Source organism: Acinonyx jubatus, chromosome E3 (genome assembly GCF_027475565.1).
Source record: "Acinonyx jubatus isolate Ajub_Pintada_27869175 chromosome E3, VMU_Ajub_asm_v1.0, whole genome shotgun sequence".
Lineage (NCBI taxonomy): Eukaryota > Metazoa > Chordata > Mammalia > Carnivora > Felidae > Acinonyx > Acinonyx jubatus.
In genome coordinates this window covers 5,059,527-5,080,083 of record NC_069398.1, presented here as the reverse complement: position 1 = coordinate 5,080,083, position 20,557 = coordinate 5,059,527, and the positions used below count along the sequence as shown (strand labels likewise).

The 20,557-nt window shown below is 50.4% G+C and overlaps 1 protein-coding gene across 15 annotated transcripts in view; it reads left to right on the top strand.

Moving 5' to 3' along the window:
• LOC106989291 (uncharacterized) overlaps positions 1-20,557 on the top strand; it is a 139,646-nt gene that overhangs the window by 74,573 nt on the left and 44,516 nt on the right. For 14 of the 15 annotated variants that reach the window (XM_027043240.2, XM_027043239.2, XM_053212985.1 and 11 more), the window contains 8 exons: positions 9,696-10,004; positions 10,773-11,002; positions 11,078-11,239; positions 12,211-12,288; positions 13,206-13,565; positions 14,434-14,790; positions 15,940-16,293; positions 18,225-18,356. In XM_027043240.2, coding sequence (XP_026899041.2) covers positions 9,696-10,004; positions 10,773-11,002; positions 11,078-11,239; positions 12,211-12,288; positions 13,206-13,565; positions 14,434-14,790; positions 15,940-16,293; positions 18,225-18,356 — 1,982 coding nt within the window. The remainder of the gene's footprint in view (positions 1-9,695; positions 10,005-10,772; positions 11,003-11,077; positions 11,240-12,210; positions 12,289-13,205; positions 13,566-14,433; positions 14,791-15,939; positions 16,294-18,224; positions 18,357-20,557) is intronic. The other variant, XM_053212992.1, reaches the window with a different exon arrangement.

The window sequence follows — 20,557 nt, the reverse complement described above, 5'->3', positions numbered from 1 at the left end:
TCTTTGTCTCTCTCTCTATACACACATATATAAGTGTGTCTGTGACATTTTTATTTGTGTATAAGAATACACTTGATTCCTGAGCTGTGTTTGACTAAGTTGCAGATGTGACAATTCTTTACTCCTAAATAGTGCAGGGTTTTTTTCCTTACACGTAAAGATACTCTCCTACCTCCTACAATGCAACTATCACAATCAGAAAACATAGAGTATTCCTTTCCCTTTCGTGGTATTTACATTTTTGAAGGATATAGGGAAGTCATTTTGGGGCTTATCTGATGCTTCCTCGTGACTACTTTCAAGCAAGCTACAGTAGTGATGTGCCGTCATATCTGGAGGTACCTAATATCAGTATGTCCCAGAATTTTTTAAAGTTATTCATCATTTATTTATTTATTTATTTAGAGAGGGAGGGAGGGGGAGAGAGGGAGAGCGTAAGAGCGAGCAGGGCAGAGAGAGCAGGAGAGAGAGAGAATCCCAAGCAGGCTCCATAATGTCAGCACAGAGCCTGATGTGGAACTGAAACTCACGAATTCTGAGATCACAACCTGAGGCTGAAATCAAGAGCAGGACGCTTAACCCACTGTGCCACCCAGACACTGCACTATGTCCCAGTATTGGTGGCATTAGCTTTGGTCATTTGATGAACACAGTGTCTGCCAAGTTTCTCCGCTGTTAAGCTGTTATTTTTTTCCTTTGTGTGCTGAGCTCATAAAACAGGTCGTGGGAGCATTTCCTCCTTTTATTATCCAGAAGAGTTTGTATAAGATTGGTATTCATGCTCCTCTAAGTGTCTGATGGACTCTACCCATGATCTGGAATTTTCTTTGTGGAAAAGTTTTTTGGAAAATGGATAGATATAAAGCTATTGAGATTTTCTATTTCATCTTGTGTCAGTTTGAAAGTTACCCTTGTCAGGGGATTCGTCCATCTCAACTAAGTTGTCAAGTTTATTGGCATAAAGTTATTCATTGTATTTATTATTATTCTTTTAATATACGTAGCATCTATATATAGTATGTTCCTTCTTTCATTCCTGATAGTCGTTACTTGTTTTCTTCTCCTTTGTCAGTCTAGCTAGGATTACGTCAATTTTTATCTCCTCAAGCAGTGTTTGGTTTTGTTTTCTCTCTGGTTGTCTCCTTCCGATTTCATTGATTCCAGCTCTTGTCTGTGCCCTTTCTTTTCTTACACTCAATTCGGATTTGCTCTATTTTATTAAGGTGGACTTTCAAGCCATTGATTTTTAGATTCTTTTCTTTTCTAATGGAAGTATATAAAACTGTATATTTGCCTCTCAGGATTCTGTGAGCTGCTTGCCACAAATTTTGGTGTTGTGTGTTTTCATTATTATTCATTTTGAAATATTTTCACGTTTCTCTTATGATTTCTTCTTTTGACCCGTGGACTATTTAGAAGTATGTTGCTTAATTTCCAAATATTTGAAAATTTTCTAGGTAGCTTTTTAATATTTCTTTTCATTGTGGTCTAAGGGTCAGTCTTTTAAAATTTGTTGTGACTTGTTTTACAAGCTAACATATAATCTGTCTTGTAACATACCTTATGCACTGAACAGGGATTTGTATCCTGCTGTTGTCGGATGTAATGTTCTACAAAGGTCAGTTAGGTCAAATGCTTGGTTGTGTTCTCCTGATCTATAGCCTTACTGATTTTCTTTAAAATTATTTTTAAAGGTTTATTTATTTTTGAGAGACAGAGCACGAGCAGGGAGGGGCAGAGAAAGAGGGGGACACAGAATCTGAAGCAGGCTCCAGGCTCAGAGCTGTCTGCACAGAGCCCATTGCCGGGCTTGAACTCACAAACCATGAGATCATGACCTCAGCCAAAGTAGTATGCTTAATTCACTGAGCCACCCAGGTGCTGCTCACTGATTTTCTTTTTGTCCTGTTACTGTATCATTAATGAGAGGAGGGTGTTAAACTGTACAGCTGTGATGATGGGTTTCTCTATTTCTTCCTTCGATTCTGCCCATTTTTCTTCATGCATGTTGACATGCTGGTATTAGGTGCATGAGCATTTATGATTTTTATCCTTTCTTGACAGATCAACCCATTTATTGTGACATATGCTGTCTCTCTCTCATCTGACTCTCTTTTTGGAAGTCTGTTTTGTCTGCCATTAAGGTAGCCACTCTTTCTTATTAGCATTTACGTTGTATGTATTTTGTCACCTTTTTACTTTAAACATGTCTGTTTCCTTATATTTGAGGTAAATTTCTTGTAGGCCACATATAGTTGGATTTTGCTTTTTTTTTTTTTTTTTTGAGAGCGAGAGAGCACAAACAGGAGGGGCAGAGGGAGAGAATCTAAACAGGCTCCACAGTCAGTGCAGAGCCTGACATAGGGCTCAGTCTCATGACCCTGAGATCATGACCTGAGCTGAAATCAGTTGGATGCTTAATCACCTGAGCCACCCAGGCACCCCTGGATTTTGCTTTTATGTCTAGTTTGACAATCTCTGCCTTTTAATTATACTAGTTAGTCAGTTGATGTTTAATGTGATTATAGCTATAGTTGAATTTATGTCTACTCTTTTGCTACTTGTTTCCTTTTTTCTCATATTTATTGTTCCTCTGTTCTTTTCTTGCCTTCTTTTGGAAAAATTAAAAAAAAATAGAACTCAGGTTTAATTTATCTACTGCCCTTTAAACTTCTGTTTCTTTATATTATTTAACATTCTGCTTAGCATTTGTTTTGGAGCACGTCACGTAAATTTTAAGAACCTAGACTTTGATCCCCCCCACCCTTTCTGCCATAGTTGCCCTCTCTGTTAGATCTACATACGCTATAAATCGACAACACAGTATTATAATTTTTGCTTCAGTCGTGTTGACTTGAAAGGCGTTAAGAGAAATAAAATGGCTTTTGTATTTGCACACATGTTCATCATTTTTAGCATTCTTCCTTCCTTCCTAAAGATCAAAACCTTTTCCTGGTATCATTTCCTGTCATTTTAAAGAACCACCTTTGGGGGCACCCAGGTGGCTCAGTCCGTCAAGCATCTGACTCTTGATTTCAGCTCAGGTCATGATCTCGTGGTTTGTGGGTTCGAGCCCCACATCAGGCTCTTCATCGACACTCTGGAGCCTGCTTGAGATTTTCTATCCCTCTTTCTCTGCCCCTCCCCACTCGTGAAAGGGCGAGAGGGGTAGAGGGGCAGAGAGAGAGAATCTTAAGCAGGCTCCACACTCAAGTGTGGAACCTGACGCAGGGCTCGATTCAATGACCCTGGGATAATGACCTTAGCTGAGATCAAGAGTTGGATGGTCAGCCAACTGAGCCATCCAGGGCCGCTGAGCACCCCTGTATGCATATCTCTGAACACATCTAGGAAATCTTCACATTTGGAAAATTATTTCTTCAGAGATTTTTCCTGTCCCATTTTCTCTTTCCTCTCCTCCTTGGGATTTCCAATTGATATATTTTAGAACTTTTGATACTGTTTCTAGGTCTCTGAAGCTCTCCTGATTTTTTTTTAGTCATTTTTCCTTTTTTTTTTCTTCAGATGTCTATTGATCTGTCTTCCAGCTCAATAAGTTTTTCTCTGTCTTCTCCAAATGCCACATGACAAAAATTGTAAGAGGCTCCAATACATTTTTTAATCTCATATTTTGCATTTTTTGTTCTAGAGTCACCATCAGGATTTAAAAAAGAAAATTTCCATTTTACAGCTGAGATTTCCTATCAGTTCATTTGACACAAGAATATTGTCCTTACATTCTTTTTAAAATTTTCTTTATATTCTTGAGCATAGTTACAAGATCTGTTCTAAAATCCTTGTCTGCTAAAATCCTTGTCCTGCTTCTTTGTATGTGTAGCAACTTGAGATTGTATTCTGGACATTCTCAATGATATAGAGACATGAATTCTTTTTTATTTCTCTGAAGAGTGTTTTTGTTTGTGGGCTTTGTTTTTTTTTTTCTTACTTTATTTTATTTTATTTTATTTATTTTATTTTTTTAATGTTTATTTATTTTTGAGAGAGAGACAAAGAGTGAGTGGGGTAGGCACAGAGAGAGAGGGAGACAGTGAGTCTGAAGCAGGCTCCAGGTTCTGTGCCAATAGCTGAGAACTCATGTGGGGCTTGATGTCATGAACCACGAGATCATGCCCTGAGCTGAAGTTGGACCCTCAACTCACTGAGCCACCCAGGCACCCCTGCTTTTTTCTTATTTTAGCTGACAGTTAAGTTGGGTAGATTCAGAACCCAAATTGTCTCCCCTCTGGTGGGATGCAGCTGAAATCAGTTCAGTTCTCTTATTTTTGCTGGGCTGCTTGGAGTCTTTTCTGCTCCTGTGAAATTCAGGGCATCAGCAAAGATAGGAAGTTTGCAGGTAGAATTTAGGGTTTCCCCTAGGTGGCTTCCTCCAGAATTTCCCACTTGACTTGCCATTTGTTGTTGCCGGTTGGACCTCTGTTCTCAGATTCCCTCATCACTTAGAGTGAAGATTGCTGTTCAAGTGTTGTCCACCTTCATGGTGTTGGAGTGAAAACATACAGCCCGTTTAGTGCTGGTGATCTCCTCCAGTGGTAAGTCCCACCCAGGGTCTGCCTATTTGTGGCTACTCTCCTGTCACTTTCAGATAACTGCTGTTTTTTCATTTTGCCCAGAGTTTGCAATCGTTACCTTGGGAGTGCTGGTCCGGTTAAGCTCCCCACCGTTAATAGAAATGATACTACTCATTTGTCTTTTATTTAAATGTTTATTTATTTATTTTGAGAGGGAGAGAGAGAGAGAGAGAGAGAGAGAGCGAGCGAGCATTGGCACAAGTAGGGGAGGGGTAGAGAGAGGGAGAGACAGAATCTCAAGCAGGCTCCACACTGTCAGCATACAGCCCATTACACGGTTAGATCTTATGAGCTGTGAGATCATGACCTGAGCTGAAATTAAGAGTCAACTCTTGGGGCGCCTGGGTGGCTCAGTCGGTTGAGCACCCAGTTTCAGCTCAGGTCATGGTCTCCCAGTTCATGGGTTCGAGCCCCACGTCAGGCTGTGTACAGACAATTCAGAGCCTGGAGCCTGCTTCAGATTCTGTGTTTCCTTCTTTCTCTCTACCCCTCCCCCACTTGCACTTTCTTTCTCTGTCTCTCTCTGTTTCAAAAATAAATAAACATTAAAACACATTTAAAAATTGGACTCTTAACCAGCTGTGCTACCCCGGTGCCCCATCATATATCTTTTTTCTTTTTTTTTTTTAATGTATATTTTTGAGAGAAATAGAACATGAGCGGGGGAGGGGCAGAGAGAGAGAGAAACACAGAATCTGAAGCGGGCTCCAGGCTCAGCTGTCAGCACAGAGCCTGACACAGAACTTGAACTCATGGACCGTGAGATCGTGACCTGAGCCGAAGTCAGACGGTTAACTGACTGAGCCACCCATGTGCCCCATCGTGTGTCTTTTTGACGTGTTTCCATATTCTTTGAGCACTCCCTTCCTTTATGACCCAAAAGATGTTTGTCTCATTTTACATTTGCCCTCACGTGAAATAAGCCATTTCTCCAAGAATCCTTGATTCCTTTTAATGCAAAATAATATGTAGAAACTAAGAGCTGGGTGCTAGGTGTGTTTATTTCTACTGAACTATCAGTCCTAGACTTTCTCAATGGATGGACCTGGAAAATCGACGTGTGTGTGTGCGCACACGCACACACACACACACACACACATTTCTGTATCTTTCTACAGATAGATAAGTTTAAAACCATTCATTCACATTGATGTCCTCAGTTTCAATTTATCATCAAAAGGCTCATTCTCATGTTTGCCCTTTTCACCCTTCTCATCCTTTCTCCAACAGAAAGAAACCTGGCTGTAACCATCCACAGTGGATTACTCATTTGCTCAGCCCTACGATACACAGAAAGTAGTTTCAGAGTCACTAACCTGTACCTCTGTGAAAGGAAACCCTATTAAGTAGAATTCAGTATTTGATGAGAATTTTTTTTTTTTTTTTGTCTTTGGCCTGAACATAATGTGGTTGGAGTTCATGCAAGTAGTTATTGCAGGCCTAAATCCAACCACGGTGTCCCCATGTTAGTTAGGGTTAATCCCCCTGCCACCCCCATGTGATTCTGTTAATCATTTGAAATACAGTGGGGTTTGCTGGTTCCTGTTTGTATTCCATTTTTGGGTTTCCCCTATCCTTACTGATTTTCTGTGTTTGGTTTTTGATCGTGTGAAACATTAACAAGGTTCCCAAAGCCAGAATGACACAAAAAGGGACCCTTTGCCCAAGCATCCTTGACCACAGCGCCCCAGCTGGACATCTGTCCAGGGTCCAGTGTTTCAGAACCTGAAGATTCTGCCCTGACCCCTAAGACGTGGGTGCCGTTCTCTAGTCTGGTAGTAACATTAGCACCGACCCCCCCCTAACCCCAAATTGGCTAAATGTGCCCAAACCAAGTTTCATAATAAAATGACATAGGTCGAAACAATTTTTAAACACACGGGTCACCTGGGTGGCTCAGTTGGTTAAGCATCCGACTCTGGCTCAGGTCATGATCTCATGGTTGATGAGTTTTGATCCCTGCGTCGGGCTCTGTGCTGATAGCTCAGAGCCTGGAGCCTGCTTTGGATCTGTGTCTCCCTATCTCTGTGCCCCTCCCCTGCTCGCAGTCTATCTCTGTCTCTGTCTCTCTGTCTCAAAAATAAACATAAAATTAAAAAAAAATTTTTTTAAACACAATCAAATAAAACATGTCCCAGAGAACTACTTGTGTTGAGTTTACTTTGAGTTACACCGATGATCTCTCCATCCCTTAACATGTAACACGTGTGACTTCATTTTTGAAGGCAACTCTTGACGGATGATTTCTTGGAGTGTAATTTACATATAGGGGAAAACCTTTTACGTGTTGATAAGCTCACAAAGTTATGTACCTACCAACACAGTCTGGGTATAGAACAGTTAACATCTCCCCTCAAAGGTCCACTGTGGTCAGCCTCTTCCCTAACCATCCCCCCACCCCCACCCCGGCCACCCCTGAGCTGGGGTCTGTCCCTTATAGCCTTGGCTTTTGTATAATGTGACATGAATTGAAACAGTATGTGAACTTTTGAGTATGGCGTCTTCCGCCCAACATGATGTGGTCGAGATTCATCCAAGTTGTTGCACATATCAGCAGTTTATTCCTTTTCTTTGCCGAGTAGTATTCCGTGGTGCTGATATCCAGCAGATTATGTATTCACAGTTGAAGGGCATTTGGATTGGTTTCGGTATTGTCCAATTTTTTTTTTTTTGGATTTTCCAATTATGAATAAAGCCACTATAATCATTGGCCTCCAGGTTTTTGAGGGACCATGTGGTTTCATTTGTCTTGAGTGGGCTTGCTGGACTGTAAGGCAAGTACGTGTCGAACTCCAGAGGAAAACGCCGGACCGCTTCCAGCGTGGGTGTGCCATTTCACATTCCCGCCAGCGCTGTGACGGTCCTACCTGCTCTGTGTCCTTGCTTTTGCAGTTGGTGTCGCACATTTTTGGTTTGGGGGTTTTCAGTGTTGATTGGTGATGGAATCTCATTGTGGTTTAAACCGGCATTTTCCGGGGGCATCTGGGTAGCTCAGTTGGTTGAGCATCTGACTCTTGATCCCAGCTCAGGTCTTAATCCCAGGGTCGTGGGATCGAGCCCCGTGTTGGGCTCTGCACTGAGCGTGGAGCCTGCTTGGGACTCTCTTACTCTCTTTCTCCACCCCCTCCCCTGCTTATGCCCGCACACGTTCTCTCTCTTTCTCCCTCAAATTGATAGATAGATAGATAGATAGATAGATAGATAAATTTGCATTTTCTAAGTACTGATTTTGTTGAATATCTTTTCATAGGTTTATACACTACTTACGAATTTTTGTGAGCGAAGTGTCTATTTAAACCTTTGGTCCATTTAAAACATTGAGCTGTTGGGGCGCCTGGGTGGCTAAGTCACTTAAGTGTCTGACTTTGGCTCAGGTCATGATCTCACAACTGGTGGGTTCAAGCCCCACTGTGCTGACAGCTCAGAGCCTGGAGCCTGCTTTGAATTCTATATCTCCTTCTTTCTCTCTCTCTGCCCCTTCCCCACCTAAACTCTGTCTGTCTCTTAAAAATAAATATTAAAAAAATTTTTTTTGAAATTGAGTTGTTTTCTTGAATTCCCAAATTGAATTTGGAGTTATTTACACAAGTCCTGTGTAAGATGTGTGTTTTGAAAATAACTTCTCCCAGTCTGTGGCTTGCCTTTTCATTCTTTGATTCATTAATTCTTGTCTTTTAAAGAGCACAAGTTTTTAATTTTGATCAATTCCAGTTGATTATTTTTTTTTCTTTTATGGATAATGCTTCTGTGGTTGTGTACAACATCTTTATTTACTAAACCTTGAGGCCACATCATTTTTATTTGTTCTTAGAAGCTTTATGGTTTTAGTGTTTAAATTCGGGTTTGTGGTTAATTTTGAATTAATTTGTGTATATGATCAGGTAAGGGTTGAGGTAGTTTTTTACTTGTGAATTTTCAGTCATTTCACATTTATTAAAAAGACCATCCTGGGGTGCCTGGGTGGCTCAGTCGATTGAGCTTCCAATGCTTGATTTTGCCTCAGGTCATGATCCTGGGATCGTGAAGTCGAGCCCCACATCGGGCTCTGTGCCAGGCGTGGAGCCTGCTTGGTATTCTCTCTTTCCCTCTATCCCTCCTCCACTCATGTGTGCCCTCTCTCTCTCTCTCTCTCTCTCTCAAGAATAAATAAAAAAATAAAAAGATCATCCTTTCTCTGTTGAATTAGCTTTGTACCTTTGTTGAAAATCAATCCACTCTGTGTGGGGGTCCATTCCTGTCTCATCAACAATATTTCATTGTATCTTCATCATAATCTAGTGAAGTTTTACTCTGGTTATCCATGATTAACTGGTTAATACCCTGTAGGATATGGTAACATAGGACCCTACAACATAAGGAATTTATGAGCATAATTGGCTGTTTATGTCAGAAAGTTCTGTCTGTGTGGAAAATGTTGTGTACTCTGTAATCTGATTGAGATTTGCATGAGCTCTCTGTCTGGAAGCACAGAACAGGGGTGTTTAAACCAGCCCAGGGGTGAAGAAGGGCCTCCTTCCTGGAGGTGGTAACGTGTGAGTCCAACTTTGAATGACGGGAGGGGAGGTGTTATGGGCATTTGGACCATGAAACCGGGCGGGGGCAGTAGATGTAAATGGTTCTGATAACAGCAAGATTCCCCTCTTGTGTGAGTTATATATGGGCACGGACTGGCCCAAAGGTGTGGAGTCTTCTCTGGATGGAAGAGATCTCTGAGCAGTTTTTCTATCACTGGAATTCAAGGTTGGGTCCCTGAAGCCTTGCTGGATCTCAGTTTTGTTGTCTCTAGAATGGGGCTGTTCTTTCACTGTGGCCTGTGGTTCTGTAGAACAGGAATTGAGCCCTGGTACTAACTGACGTCCCTGTTTGTTTTTGTTTGTTTTTGCCAAAGCCCTTTTGTTTGTGAATTAGCTCGTAGCTTCCTTGGTCCTCAGAGCCTCCTGGGAGGGAGCTGTTTTAATTTGGTCTGTTTCCCAGATGTTCCCCCTGTGGCAAGAGTTAGAATTACATCATGGATCTAGGAACTTGTCCCACCCCCGGATTCTCTTCCCTCCTGCCCAGAGCAGCCCAGTCCCCTGCTCTGTACAACTTCTCTGCCATGCTCTGCAGGTACCATCAGGGTCACTGCTGACTCAGCTGTGCTGGGTTTCCTCCTGCGGGACAAGCATGAGAACGCAGGGAACAGCACCAGCATGCACAGCGTCACCTGCATCCTCGCCCAGAACGGCACCCGCGCCTTGCCAAGAGAGCTCTGGCTGAGAGGGCGGCTGCAGGCCCAGACGGGGAGCCTGGGGGGCCAGGCCAACCTCCGTGCCGATGCAGCCAGCCTGGCTCTGGGTGGGGTCTGCGCCTGGGGCCCTGGGCATGGCCGGCTCTCAGGCAGCCTGAGTCACAACATCAGCACCCTGAGTGAAGCAGGTAGGAGGGGTGGACAGGGCCAGATGCCTCCCTCCCTCCCCAGAGACTTCCAGGTCCTGAAGCCAAGGGGTAGGAGACAGAATGGAGCCTCTAGTCCCCACATCCACCTTCCAGCTGTATTTCCTTCCCCTGCCAGCTTCTCCCAATGCTGCTGTCTTCCTTGGGCTGTGTGTTATTCACCCAGAACACACAGTGCAGGGACATTAGTTGCTACTGAGTATTGACGTCCTTCCCAATCCGGTGGCCCCTCCCCCAGGACTCCCCATCCCACCCCCTCCCCTCCAGCTTCTCCCTCTTGAAAGCTGGTCTAGCGGGGCCTCAAGGATGTGCTCCTGTACCACAGTTAGGAAATAGGACACCCCCAGCTCTAGCTTCTTGGGGACACTTGAGTAAGGCCTAGAGGGGCTCAGAGTGTGGCAGCTAGGGGAGAATGCGAGATCAGACCCCCTCTGTTCTCCTCCTGCTTTCTGAGGGCCAGTCCCTGTCCCTGAAGGGGACACCAGGCCTGTCACTTGCTGAGTGTGGCGGAGGTGGTCCTTAGTGAAATCACCACTTGTATGGATCAGAAAGTGTTGAATGTTGACACTTTCATATGGTTCCACCTGGTATATTGGGGGAAGTGGGACCTGAGAGGCCCGAGGTTGCCCCAGGGCCTGGGGACGCTGCAGACAGAAGCTGGGCCGACGGCAGCCCACTCCCTTACCCCCTTCGGGCTCCTGGGGAGTGTAGACTGGGCTCAGTCATCTCTGTGGCTCCTTCCGCCTCCAGGACTCCCCTCGGAGGCGGAAATGCTCCTGTCACACACCCACGTGGCTTCCAACCTCTCCACAAGCTTTATGGCACGGAGCGCGCAGGCTCAGCTGGACGCAGCGCTTGGCCTGGACGGCCTGGCCCCCGGCGCCCCGGGTTACCTGCTCCGCGCCAGCCTGGCCCACACGGTGCCCGGCCTCAGGCGCTGGGGCCTCCCGTTCTCCGTGGACGGCCGCGGACACTTCCAGGTGGGTGGGGGGCTGGGCGCGGGGGCCCCGGGGATAGCGGGTCCCAGGGACACACACGGCTTCGCTTCTGCCCAGAGCGCGGGACACCGTGTGGCGGCTGGGCTGACGGCGAGTGTGGACGGCGAGCAGCTCCACTTGGCCCTGGAGGCGAGGCGACAGCCTGGCCACGGGGGCCTGGCCCTCGAGCTGCACCATGGCCTCTCGGCGCTCCTGGGCACCGTGCCCGCGTGGCTCCAGGTGAGCGACCAGCCCGAGGGCGTATCCCAGCCGCCTCTCCTCACCCACTTCTTAGGTCACCAGCGGGACTCCTGCCGCCTGCCGGGCCCCTCCCCGGATCCCGCCCCGCTGCCCCGCCCCTGCCACCTTGGCCCCTCCTCTTGCCCCCCCATCTTCCCTCCCAGCAACTCCGCATTCTCCCTTCCGTCCTCCACACCCTGTGTTGAACTCTTCCTCTCCTGTCCACCCGTCCTCTCCTCCACCTGTCCTGTGGTCCTGTTGGCCCCCCTGCGCCCCCACCGTAACTGGAAGTGCCCCAATTGAGGGAGCCACTTTGGAGGCACTCTGGTCCCCTCTAGTAAAGTTCAGACCGCCCACATCCTGGCCACCAGCGAGTCTTTTGGGCGCGCACCTGCCCCTCCAGGAAAGCCCTTGAACACTGAAGAAGGGGCAGCAAACGTAGCTCACCTCTGCATTATTCTCAAGGATGAGAAGCAGGAAGCCTTGTCTGTGGCGGCACAGGGGTGGCTAAACCATCCACAGTGTGCGGGAGGTGGGGCCGGGGATCAGGGTGAGTGGCTAAAGCCACACTGTTTCCTCACCTCCCCTTTGTGTGACTTGGGGCAACTTGCTTACTCTTTGTGTCTCAGTGTCCTAATCTGCACAGTGGGACTGCTGACCATTCCCACCTCTTGTGGTTTTCTTGAGGATCAGATGAGGAACCAGGTAGAACCTGGCACACGGAGGCTGTGTGAGGACCTGAGCTCTGGTTCCTTTGGTTTAATGATGATGCTGTGGGGTAGGGCCGGGTTTCTGCACAAACCTCTCTATCGGGGTTATTTTCCCAGAGAGGCTTCCATGAAGGGCGATGGGGTTGGGCTGGATCTCTGTGCTCCATCTGGGGCCCGGGTTGGGTAAAGACGACTCCCGTTGCCATCTTCTGGGCAGCGGCCATCGGCGTGCTCCCTTCCCGATCCTGCTGGTCTCTGCAGGTCAACTGTAGTGGAGACGCCTCGTCTGCCCAGCTGTCAGGGCTCTGCTGGGGGGACTTCGCCCAGCAGCTTCTGGAGGTACCTGGGTCTCTGTTGTTTGCCGGGTAGTGGTGGCAGAGGGTGGTCTGCATCCGGGGGGCTGGCACAGCCTGAGCACTGAGGACTGGCCACAGCATGGCCCAGGGGCCTGTGGCCACTGCCAGGCTGACCCACATGGTCCCCTCCTCTGAGCCCTCCATGTCCCCCACAATGCACAGCTGGACTGGGGCACAGCCCAGCTTAGGTGGCTCCAAGCTCTCCTGGGCTGGGGCACGGGTGGACGGTGGGTCCTCTCCGTCGCAGGCACATTGTGGCAGGGAGTCCTGAGCCACAGGGCCCTATGGTTCCTGGACCCAGGGTGAACTGGATGCAACCAGGGGGCTGCCTGCAGACCTGGTCAGTGCTGCCCTGTGGGCCCCTGAGTGGGCAGCTGGTAGCCTGGCCTGGCTGAGCTCCGTGCCTGCTGGCAGGGGAGGGGTGGGTGTGTAGCCCCAAGGACTGTCTGGGGGAGGAGGACAGAGGTGTTTCTGCTCCCAAGGCCCGCCACCACGGCCTGGCTGCGTGCTGGCATATCCCACAGGAGCTGGTCACTTTGCCAAGGTCACACAGTGGCCTGGATGGCGAGAGGGTTAACTAAGGGAATAAGGGGTCAGGACTGAAGGGGTCTGAACAGGCTGGACAGATGGGCTGCCTTCCCTACTCTGTGTCATGGGGAGGGGGACATCAGGGAGGGGGACCCTAAAATGCTCTTAGAGGCCGAACTTGATGACTCCACGGGTGGCCATTTTCAGCTGTTAGAAGCACTTTGCAGGAGTAGAGCCTGTTAGCTGGGGATGGGGGTGGCCCAGGGGATGGGGGTTCCCTTGATCCCCCAGGCCAGGCAGAGGGTGAACCCCCGCTTGGTGGGGTATTGTAGGGACACCTGCTGGGTCTCTCCTTGCCTTTCTTGGGGGTAGGATCTGGCTGTGTTGTCTTTGAACGGCTCCCTCCTGGTCCACACCCACACGGCCAGTCTGGCGGCTCAGATATCTTCTGGGGACACCTTCGCCCGGGCCCACGTCCACACAGCCTGCGGCCACCGCCATATCCATCTGGACACCGGCCTCCAGCACGCATGGCCTCCATTTGAGGCTCTGGGGGTTGCCCCCGACAACCACATCCAAGTGTCCGTGGCGGGAGACGAACCCACCGGGGCCGGGCTGGCGGTGGCCCTGGGCCAGTGCACCCTGACTGCCCGTGGGGACATCAGCCCCGAGGCCAACACCACATACACCAACTGGACCCTGTCATTGGTGAATCGCTGCTCCTTGCTGGAGGTGAGCCACCTCTCCACCTGTCAGTGCGGGGCCCTCCCACCTCCCTCCATAAATTATTAGCTGCTTACTGTATGCCCGGCTCTGCCCTCAGCCTAAGAAATTTCCGTCTTTTTGCCATTGTCCTCTGCCTTTGGGGTTTCATGGACTACAAAGGTTTGAGCCAAAAAATGGGGCCCAAAATGAACTGTCTCCCCTTTCACAAAGGGCCCTACTGATTGCCTTTCTTTCCGGGGCTGGAGTTGATTCTTTTCTCATGAGCTCACTTATCCTACCCCTAGGCTTAAGGGTCTGAGAGTAATCATAAGAATATTAACAAATAACAGACGAAGTTTATTGAGCATTGTGTGCTGAGTGCTCCTTAAATCCTCACCCCCACCAGGAAGGGCCACGTGTATCCCTAGTCCCAGGCTCTGGGGCCCAGAGAAGAATGAGCCCAGTTACTCCCCTCTCGTTCCCATCTTGGGTCGGTGCCCCCGTGTGGGGCATGTTGTCTGCCCCAGTGGAACTCGTTACTGAGGCCCTCTGCCCTCCAGCCAGCGATCACTGATGCTGATGCTGAATTTCCAATAGCCAGGCTTTCCGGGCACCTGGCTCTGGCCAGCAACTCACAAGTATTAACTCATTTACATTCAGAGATGGGTAAACCGAGGTTCCAAGTTTGGAAAGATGGAGCCATTGGTGGAGCCGGAACTCAAGCCCATGTCTGTTGATGGGGTACACAGGGTATCGGTCACTTGGCAGGGGGAGGTGCTGGTGGACTTGAGGCCGTAGGGTCAACGCTGCCCTTTCCCACCCAGGCCCATCGTCAGCTCCCCCATCTGGGCTTCTGAAGCTGCCCTTAAGTCCAGCCACTTCCCCATATTTCCAGGCAACAGGCCTCCCACAGGCCCTGCACGCCGAGGGCAGCCTGAGCTGGAGCCCTTGTGAGGTCAATCTGGCCTCAAGCCTGCAAAGTGACCCTGGAGACGCCCACCTGCTGCTGGCCCTCACCTGCGGGCCCCAGACCTTGGTCGTCGGGCGCCTGGCCCACTCCCTGCCCCTGCTGGGCCGCCTGGGTCTGCCACCCAGCAGCGCCATCAGCCTGGCCGCCCAGCCCCGGCCCCCTGCCCGCAGCTCCCTGGCCCTCCAGCTGGGGCCGTGCCAGCTGCAGGGCTCGCTGGAGCAGCACGTGGAGAACCAGAGCACGTGGACGCTGGCTGCCGAGCCGGGCTGCCCGTTGCTGGAGGTGCGTATGGCAGGCCCACGAGGTGACTGGAGGGACCTCCAGACCCCCTGCCGGCGTGAGGCGTGAGCCTGGCTGGGTTCATGCCCCGGGCGCCTCCCAAGACCCCAGCCACTATTTCCCAGATGCTCTCTCTGACCCTTGGTTCCTCTTTAATCTCACCTTCCCCCCCGGCAGATGGGGAGATCAAGGCACAGGGTGGGGGGACTCAGCGCTGTGCGACAGAAGGGCCACCGACTTGGAATTGATCAATTTGTCTTTTTTAGTGAAATTCTGAGTGCAGGAAGGAAATGGGGGGCACTCCCCTTAGCTAACAGTGGGGACAGGCACATCTTGGTTTCATAACCTGTTAGAGGCCACCGGCTGGGCATTCTCTGGGCCAGGAGATGATGTGAGAATGGTCCTATGATATTTGGGGGAGGGGAGCCCGACTCTCAGGAAAGGGAGACGCTGAGTCAGGACTGGCGTCCTTGTCTGCGGGGGGCAGGCCCCTCTGCCTGTCTCCGTGTCTCTTACCTCCCGATGGAGCTTCCTGGGCGTAGGGATGGGGTCCAGTCCTCTCAGCATCCCTGTCTGTCTATGCTCTGTCTCTATTAATTGAGTTGCCCACGACGGAGAGGTTGAAGCATCATGGGAACCAGCAGGCCCAGCCCTTGAACTCTGGGATGATGAAAGAGTTCTGTCCTTCGTTTCCAGAACAGTAGCCACTCGCTGCAGGCCCTGAGCACTTCAACTGTGCTCACCAGTATGACCGAGAAACTAAATTTCTCCTTTTACTTCATATTAATTTGAATGGAAGCAGCCCCATGCGGCTAGTGACTATCCTATTAGACCAGCCTAAAGACAGACCACATGCAAACCTCAGTGCTGTTACGTACCAGCTGTATGATCCCGGGCGTGTGCTCTGCCTCCGAGCCTCACTTTCCCTGTCTGTCATTTGGGGATAGTGACTACCCAACTCAAGGCTGGGAATAGATGAAAAGAGGCTGTCCTTGGGGAGCACATAGCAGCAGGCTAGTTGTGTACTGTTTCTCCAGGGGATACTTGTCTGTTGTGATTTTGCTGTTGCTGGAAAGGGGGACGCGGGAAGCACGGGTTGGTCAGATTCCCCCCTGACATGGGACCTCCCTCTGACCCCCTCTGGTCTGGCAGGGCCTGGGCCTCCCAGCCCGGACACAGCTCAGCGGCTCTCTGCGCGCTGCAGATGGGGAAGCAGACGTATCGGGGTCCCTCGTGTCGGCCGGCCGCACTGCCTCCCTGACCTTGGCGGCCGCCTTGCACCGGTCCGAGGCCACGCTCCGAGTGAAGCTGAGTCACACGCTGCCTGCGCTGCGGGCTGTCCCCCCAGAGGCCCTGCTGACCACCCAGCTTGGGTGGGAGTCCGGGCGCCGACTGGATCTGCGGCTGCGGGCGGGGGCCTGTGAGCTGCAGGGCAGTGGGGAGCTGCACCTGGGCCCCAGGCTGCAGTGGCGGGTGTTGGCCCAGAGCTCCTGCGAGGCCCTGCAGGTAGGTGGCGCTGCGGCGTGGGAGGAGTGGACCTCAGGGTCACGTGGGGTGGGGCAGGGGCTGCCTCCCCCCTCCCCGCCCCCCCTGCGTGCGAAACAAGGGAGAGGAAATGAATCCCAGAGGGAGGGACTCATCACATACTTGTCGAGCCCACTCTGTGCCCTGGAAATGTGGCCACGCACCCAGAAGAGGTAAATGCCTACCTGGGGAGACAGGCAGTCCCCAGCCTAAACGAGCGAATTACAGAGTATATTACTTAGTGATAAGGGCTACAGAGAGGCAGAAAGTGGCAACAGAGGAGTGGAGGACGACAGGACACATACTGCAGTTTGGTCAAGGTCAGCCCTGAAGACCAGATGACTTTTGAGCACAGACTTGGAGGAGCCATGTGGATATCTGGGGAATGAGTGTTCTAGGCATGGCCAGTGCAAAGGCCCTGAGGCAGAACCAGAGAGGAAAGGGCATTTGCTAGGACCAGGGTCAGCAAACCATTTCTCTGAAAGTCCAGACAGTAAATATCTTCAGCTTTGCTGGCTGTGCAGCCTCTGTAGCAACCACTCAGCCTTGTGGTTGTCACACAAAACACCATAGAACATATATATACAAGCGGGCGCTGTATTCCAATAAAGCTTTATTTACAGTAGCAAGTTGTGGGCTAGATATGGCCCATGGGCCACATAGTGTGCTGACTCCTGTTTTATAAAAAGTACGCTCAGATTCAGGATCCTTTGTAGAGGCTGTGAGAGGACTGGGTGGGGGTCTAGGTGTGTGAGAGAGGGGGTCGGGGAGCAGGGTGCCTCCTGTGCTTGTGTCCTGTGTGACAAGAGCTCTGGGGCTACTGTTTCCTATGATGGTGAGCACAGTGGGAGGAGTCCCTGACAGTCACATCTTGGACGTATTGAATTTGATGGAGCTGTTGGACACCCAAGTGAAGATGTTGGGCACAGCTCTTGGAGTCAGGAGGTTGGCTGTGGTCTGGACTGGAGGTCCATGGCTCTCGGTGGTCCCACTGAAGGCCACGAGACTGACTCAGGTGGCCATGGGGAGGGTGTAGAAGGAGCCGTAGCATAAGAAGCAGCCACGGGTGCCGCAAACAAGCCAGGGGGGAGGAGAAACCCAAGGGAGAAGGGGTCCCTGGGGCCTGGGAGGAAGACCTTCCCAAGAGGAGGGAGGGGTTGACAGGGCCCAATGCCTGTCTGGCCGGGGCATGACAGGGCCCATGCTGGGGAGGCCACCTTTGACGTCAGGAAGCACCAGACTGAATCGTGGCTCTGTTCCCTTGTCTCTGGGTGGCCTTGAGCAAATCATGGCTCCTCTTTGAGCCTCAGTTTTATCAAAATGGGGTTAAAGACCCCTGCTCTCAGGATCAGATAAAAAGCAGACATTGGCTGCCCAGCCCTGCCTGGGGCACAGTGCAGGCCCGGGGAATGGCGGTGTCTTTTTCTGTCGTGCGCTAAGGTGAGGAGCCCAGAAACACTCTGTGTTCCTGCTTGCAGCCAGTTTTCTGGAAGGTTCCTCTGTCAGGAGCAGATGTTTGGGTCCACGTGGGAGGATGGCAAGGGCAAGAGGGGGAGAGCTGCTGAAAAGTCAGTTCTCTAGCTCCTGTGGTTGCCAGACTCTTGGGCAGGTTGACTTGTAAGACTTGGTTCCGTTCCTGCAAAAAAATAGGATCCCTGCTGGTTTGGGGAGGAGGGAGGCCCAAGAGAGGAGTTCATCAGATGGCCGAGAGCTACAGACCTGGGACCTTTGAGATGTGTCTGCAGACATAGGACCTTTGAGAACTTGATCAAAGTCACAAACCCTCTCCTAGGAAGGCGTTCCCACCTCATTTTGCAGCCGGTTCGTGGGAGAGGCATTAGGACTCCCGATGCCTGCTTTGAGCCGTGTCTTGGTGAAGAGCCCTGCTTCTGTGTCTCTTTAAACCCCTCCAGGCCTTGGGCGTCCTGGGCCGAGTCAACAGCTCCGGCTACGTCGAAGTGAGCTCTGTAGCTGTGGACGCCCGAGCACTGGTCGCAGTGGACAACAGCACTTTGCGGGGGCTGCTCATCTTCAAGACTGCCGAGGTGAGGGCACGGGGATAGCGGGTGCCTGGGGCCCGAGGAGAAGCACCGGCCACCCTCCTAGCTCCAAAGAGGCCCCAGGGGATGAGAGCATCAGGACCCATAATTGGAGGAAAGCCTTCAGTTCCCCTGGCCTAGTGGCCCCCCACTTTTCTCTTGCTTGTTTGCTTTAAAAAAGAGTTTTGGGGCATCCGGGTGGCTCAGTCGGTGAAGTGGCTTGACTCTTCATTGTGGTTCAGGTCGTGATCTCACAGTTCATGAGTTCAAGCCCCGCATCGGGCTCTGTGCTGATAGCGCAGAGTCTGCTTGGGATTCTCTCTCTCTCTCTCTCTCTCTCTCTCTCTCTCTGCCCCTCCCCTGCTCGCACACTCTCTCACTTCCTCTCTCTCTCAAATTAATAAATAAGTTTTTCACAAGTTCTCTTGAAGTACAACATAAGGACTGTAGGAAAGCACAGAGATGAAAATGCTCAGCTTGGTGAAATTTTCACAAACCAACCACCACCTACCTCGAAGCACAGAATGTGAGTAGAGCCCAGAAGCCGCCTTGGGCCCCATTCCTCTTACCCGCCACCAAGAGTCCCCACAAACATGAGTTCTTGAATGTCACATCCGCGGAAGCACACGCATGTTCCTCTTCACGTCCGCCCCCTTTGGTTCAACGTTAAGCTTGTGGGATTCGCCCATGCTGCACTCGTTGGTTTTTTCCTTTTTCACTGCTCAGTAGTATTCCCTGGTGCACACAAATCACGATTCATCCGTCCGTCCTACTGATTAGCTTTTGGGTGGTGTCCTCTTTTGACTGCCCATCGTATCCATCAATCATGTCCTTATTTTTATTTTGTCTTAAAATTTTTTTATTGTGGTAACATTTACATAAAATGTACCATCTTGGGGCACTTGGGTGGCTCAGTGACTTGGGCATCTGACTTCAGCTTAAGTCATGAGCTCACAGTTTGTGGGTTCGAGCCCCACGTTGGGCTCTATGCCGACAGCTCAGAGCCTGGAGCCTGTTTCAGGTTCTGTGTTTCTCTCTGTCCCTTCCCCACGCTCACACACTCTCAAAAATAAGTGAATAAACATTAAAAAAATTTTTTTAATTTACCTTCTTAACCATTTTTAAGTACACATTTCAGTGATTTTCAAAACGTTCACCCTGTTGCCAACCTGTCTCTATTACACACGAACTCCCCTGCCAGCCCCTGGCAACATACTTTCTGTCTCTGAGGACCCCACCTACCTCGTCTAGGTGGAATCATACAGTACGTCTCTTTGTGACCGGCTCTTTTCACTGAGCATCATGTTCTCAGGGTTGATCCATGGTATTGCAGGTGACAGAATGCCCTTCTCTGTTGGGTGCCTGGGTGGCTCAGTCCGATAAGCATCCGACTCCTGATCTCGGCTGAGGTCGTGACCTTACACTTCTTGAGATTGAGCCCCGTGTCAGGCTCTGCACTCTCAATGCGGAGCCTGCGTGGAATTCTCTCTCTCTCTCTCTCTCTCTCTCAATCCCTCTCTCTCCCCTGCTTGCTTTCTCTCTCTCTCTCAAAATAAATAAATAAGCTTAAAAAGAAAAAAAAATTTCCTTCCTTTCTAAGGCTACGTAATTACCCCATGGTGTGCATAGACCACATTTTGTCTGTCCTTCATCCGTCAGCTGACCCTCGGTTTGGTCCCACCCTTTGGCTAATGTGCATCTGCTAGTGTGACTGTGGATGTGCAAGTGTCCTTTCAAGACCCTGCTTTCCATCCTTACGGACGCGAGTGTCCAATTTTAGCCTCTTACGAGTAGTGCTGCTTCACGCACACTCGTGCTTGTGTTTTGGTGAGCACACACAGGTGGAATTGGCGGACCGCAGGCTGTGTGCAGGTAAAATCAGCTGTTGGGTTGCAGTGCGAACCAGCTGGCCTTCCCAGAGCTCCCGGGGAGAGCCGCTAACCGCTCCTTAACTTAAAAGTCCGCGCTGTCCTCAGCCCGGGCACGTTGTGCGCGCTTGCCCACGTGAGCAGCTCCCTCGCCCGTCCTCCAGTGAGCACCATTCCGGATGTCTCGGGAGTTTTCCTCCGGGCCCCTGATGTTTTTTCTTTCTGCTGCATCCCAGCCTGCAAGGCGTGTCCTCCCCAAACATCCTGCGGGTCCTTCCCTGTGCCTCGTGGAAGCCCTTTCTCAGGTTCCTCTCCCGGGCCCACCCCTCGCCCCGGGAT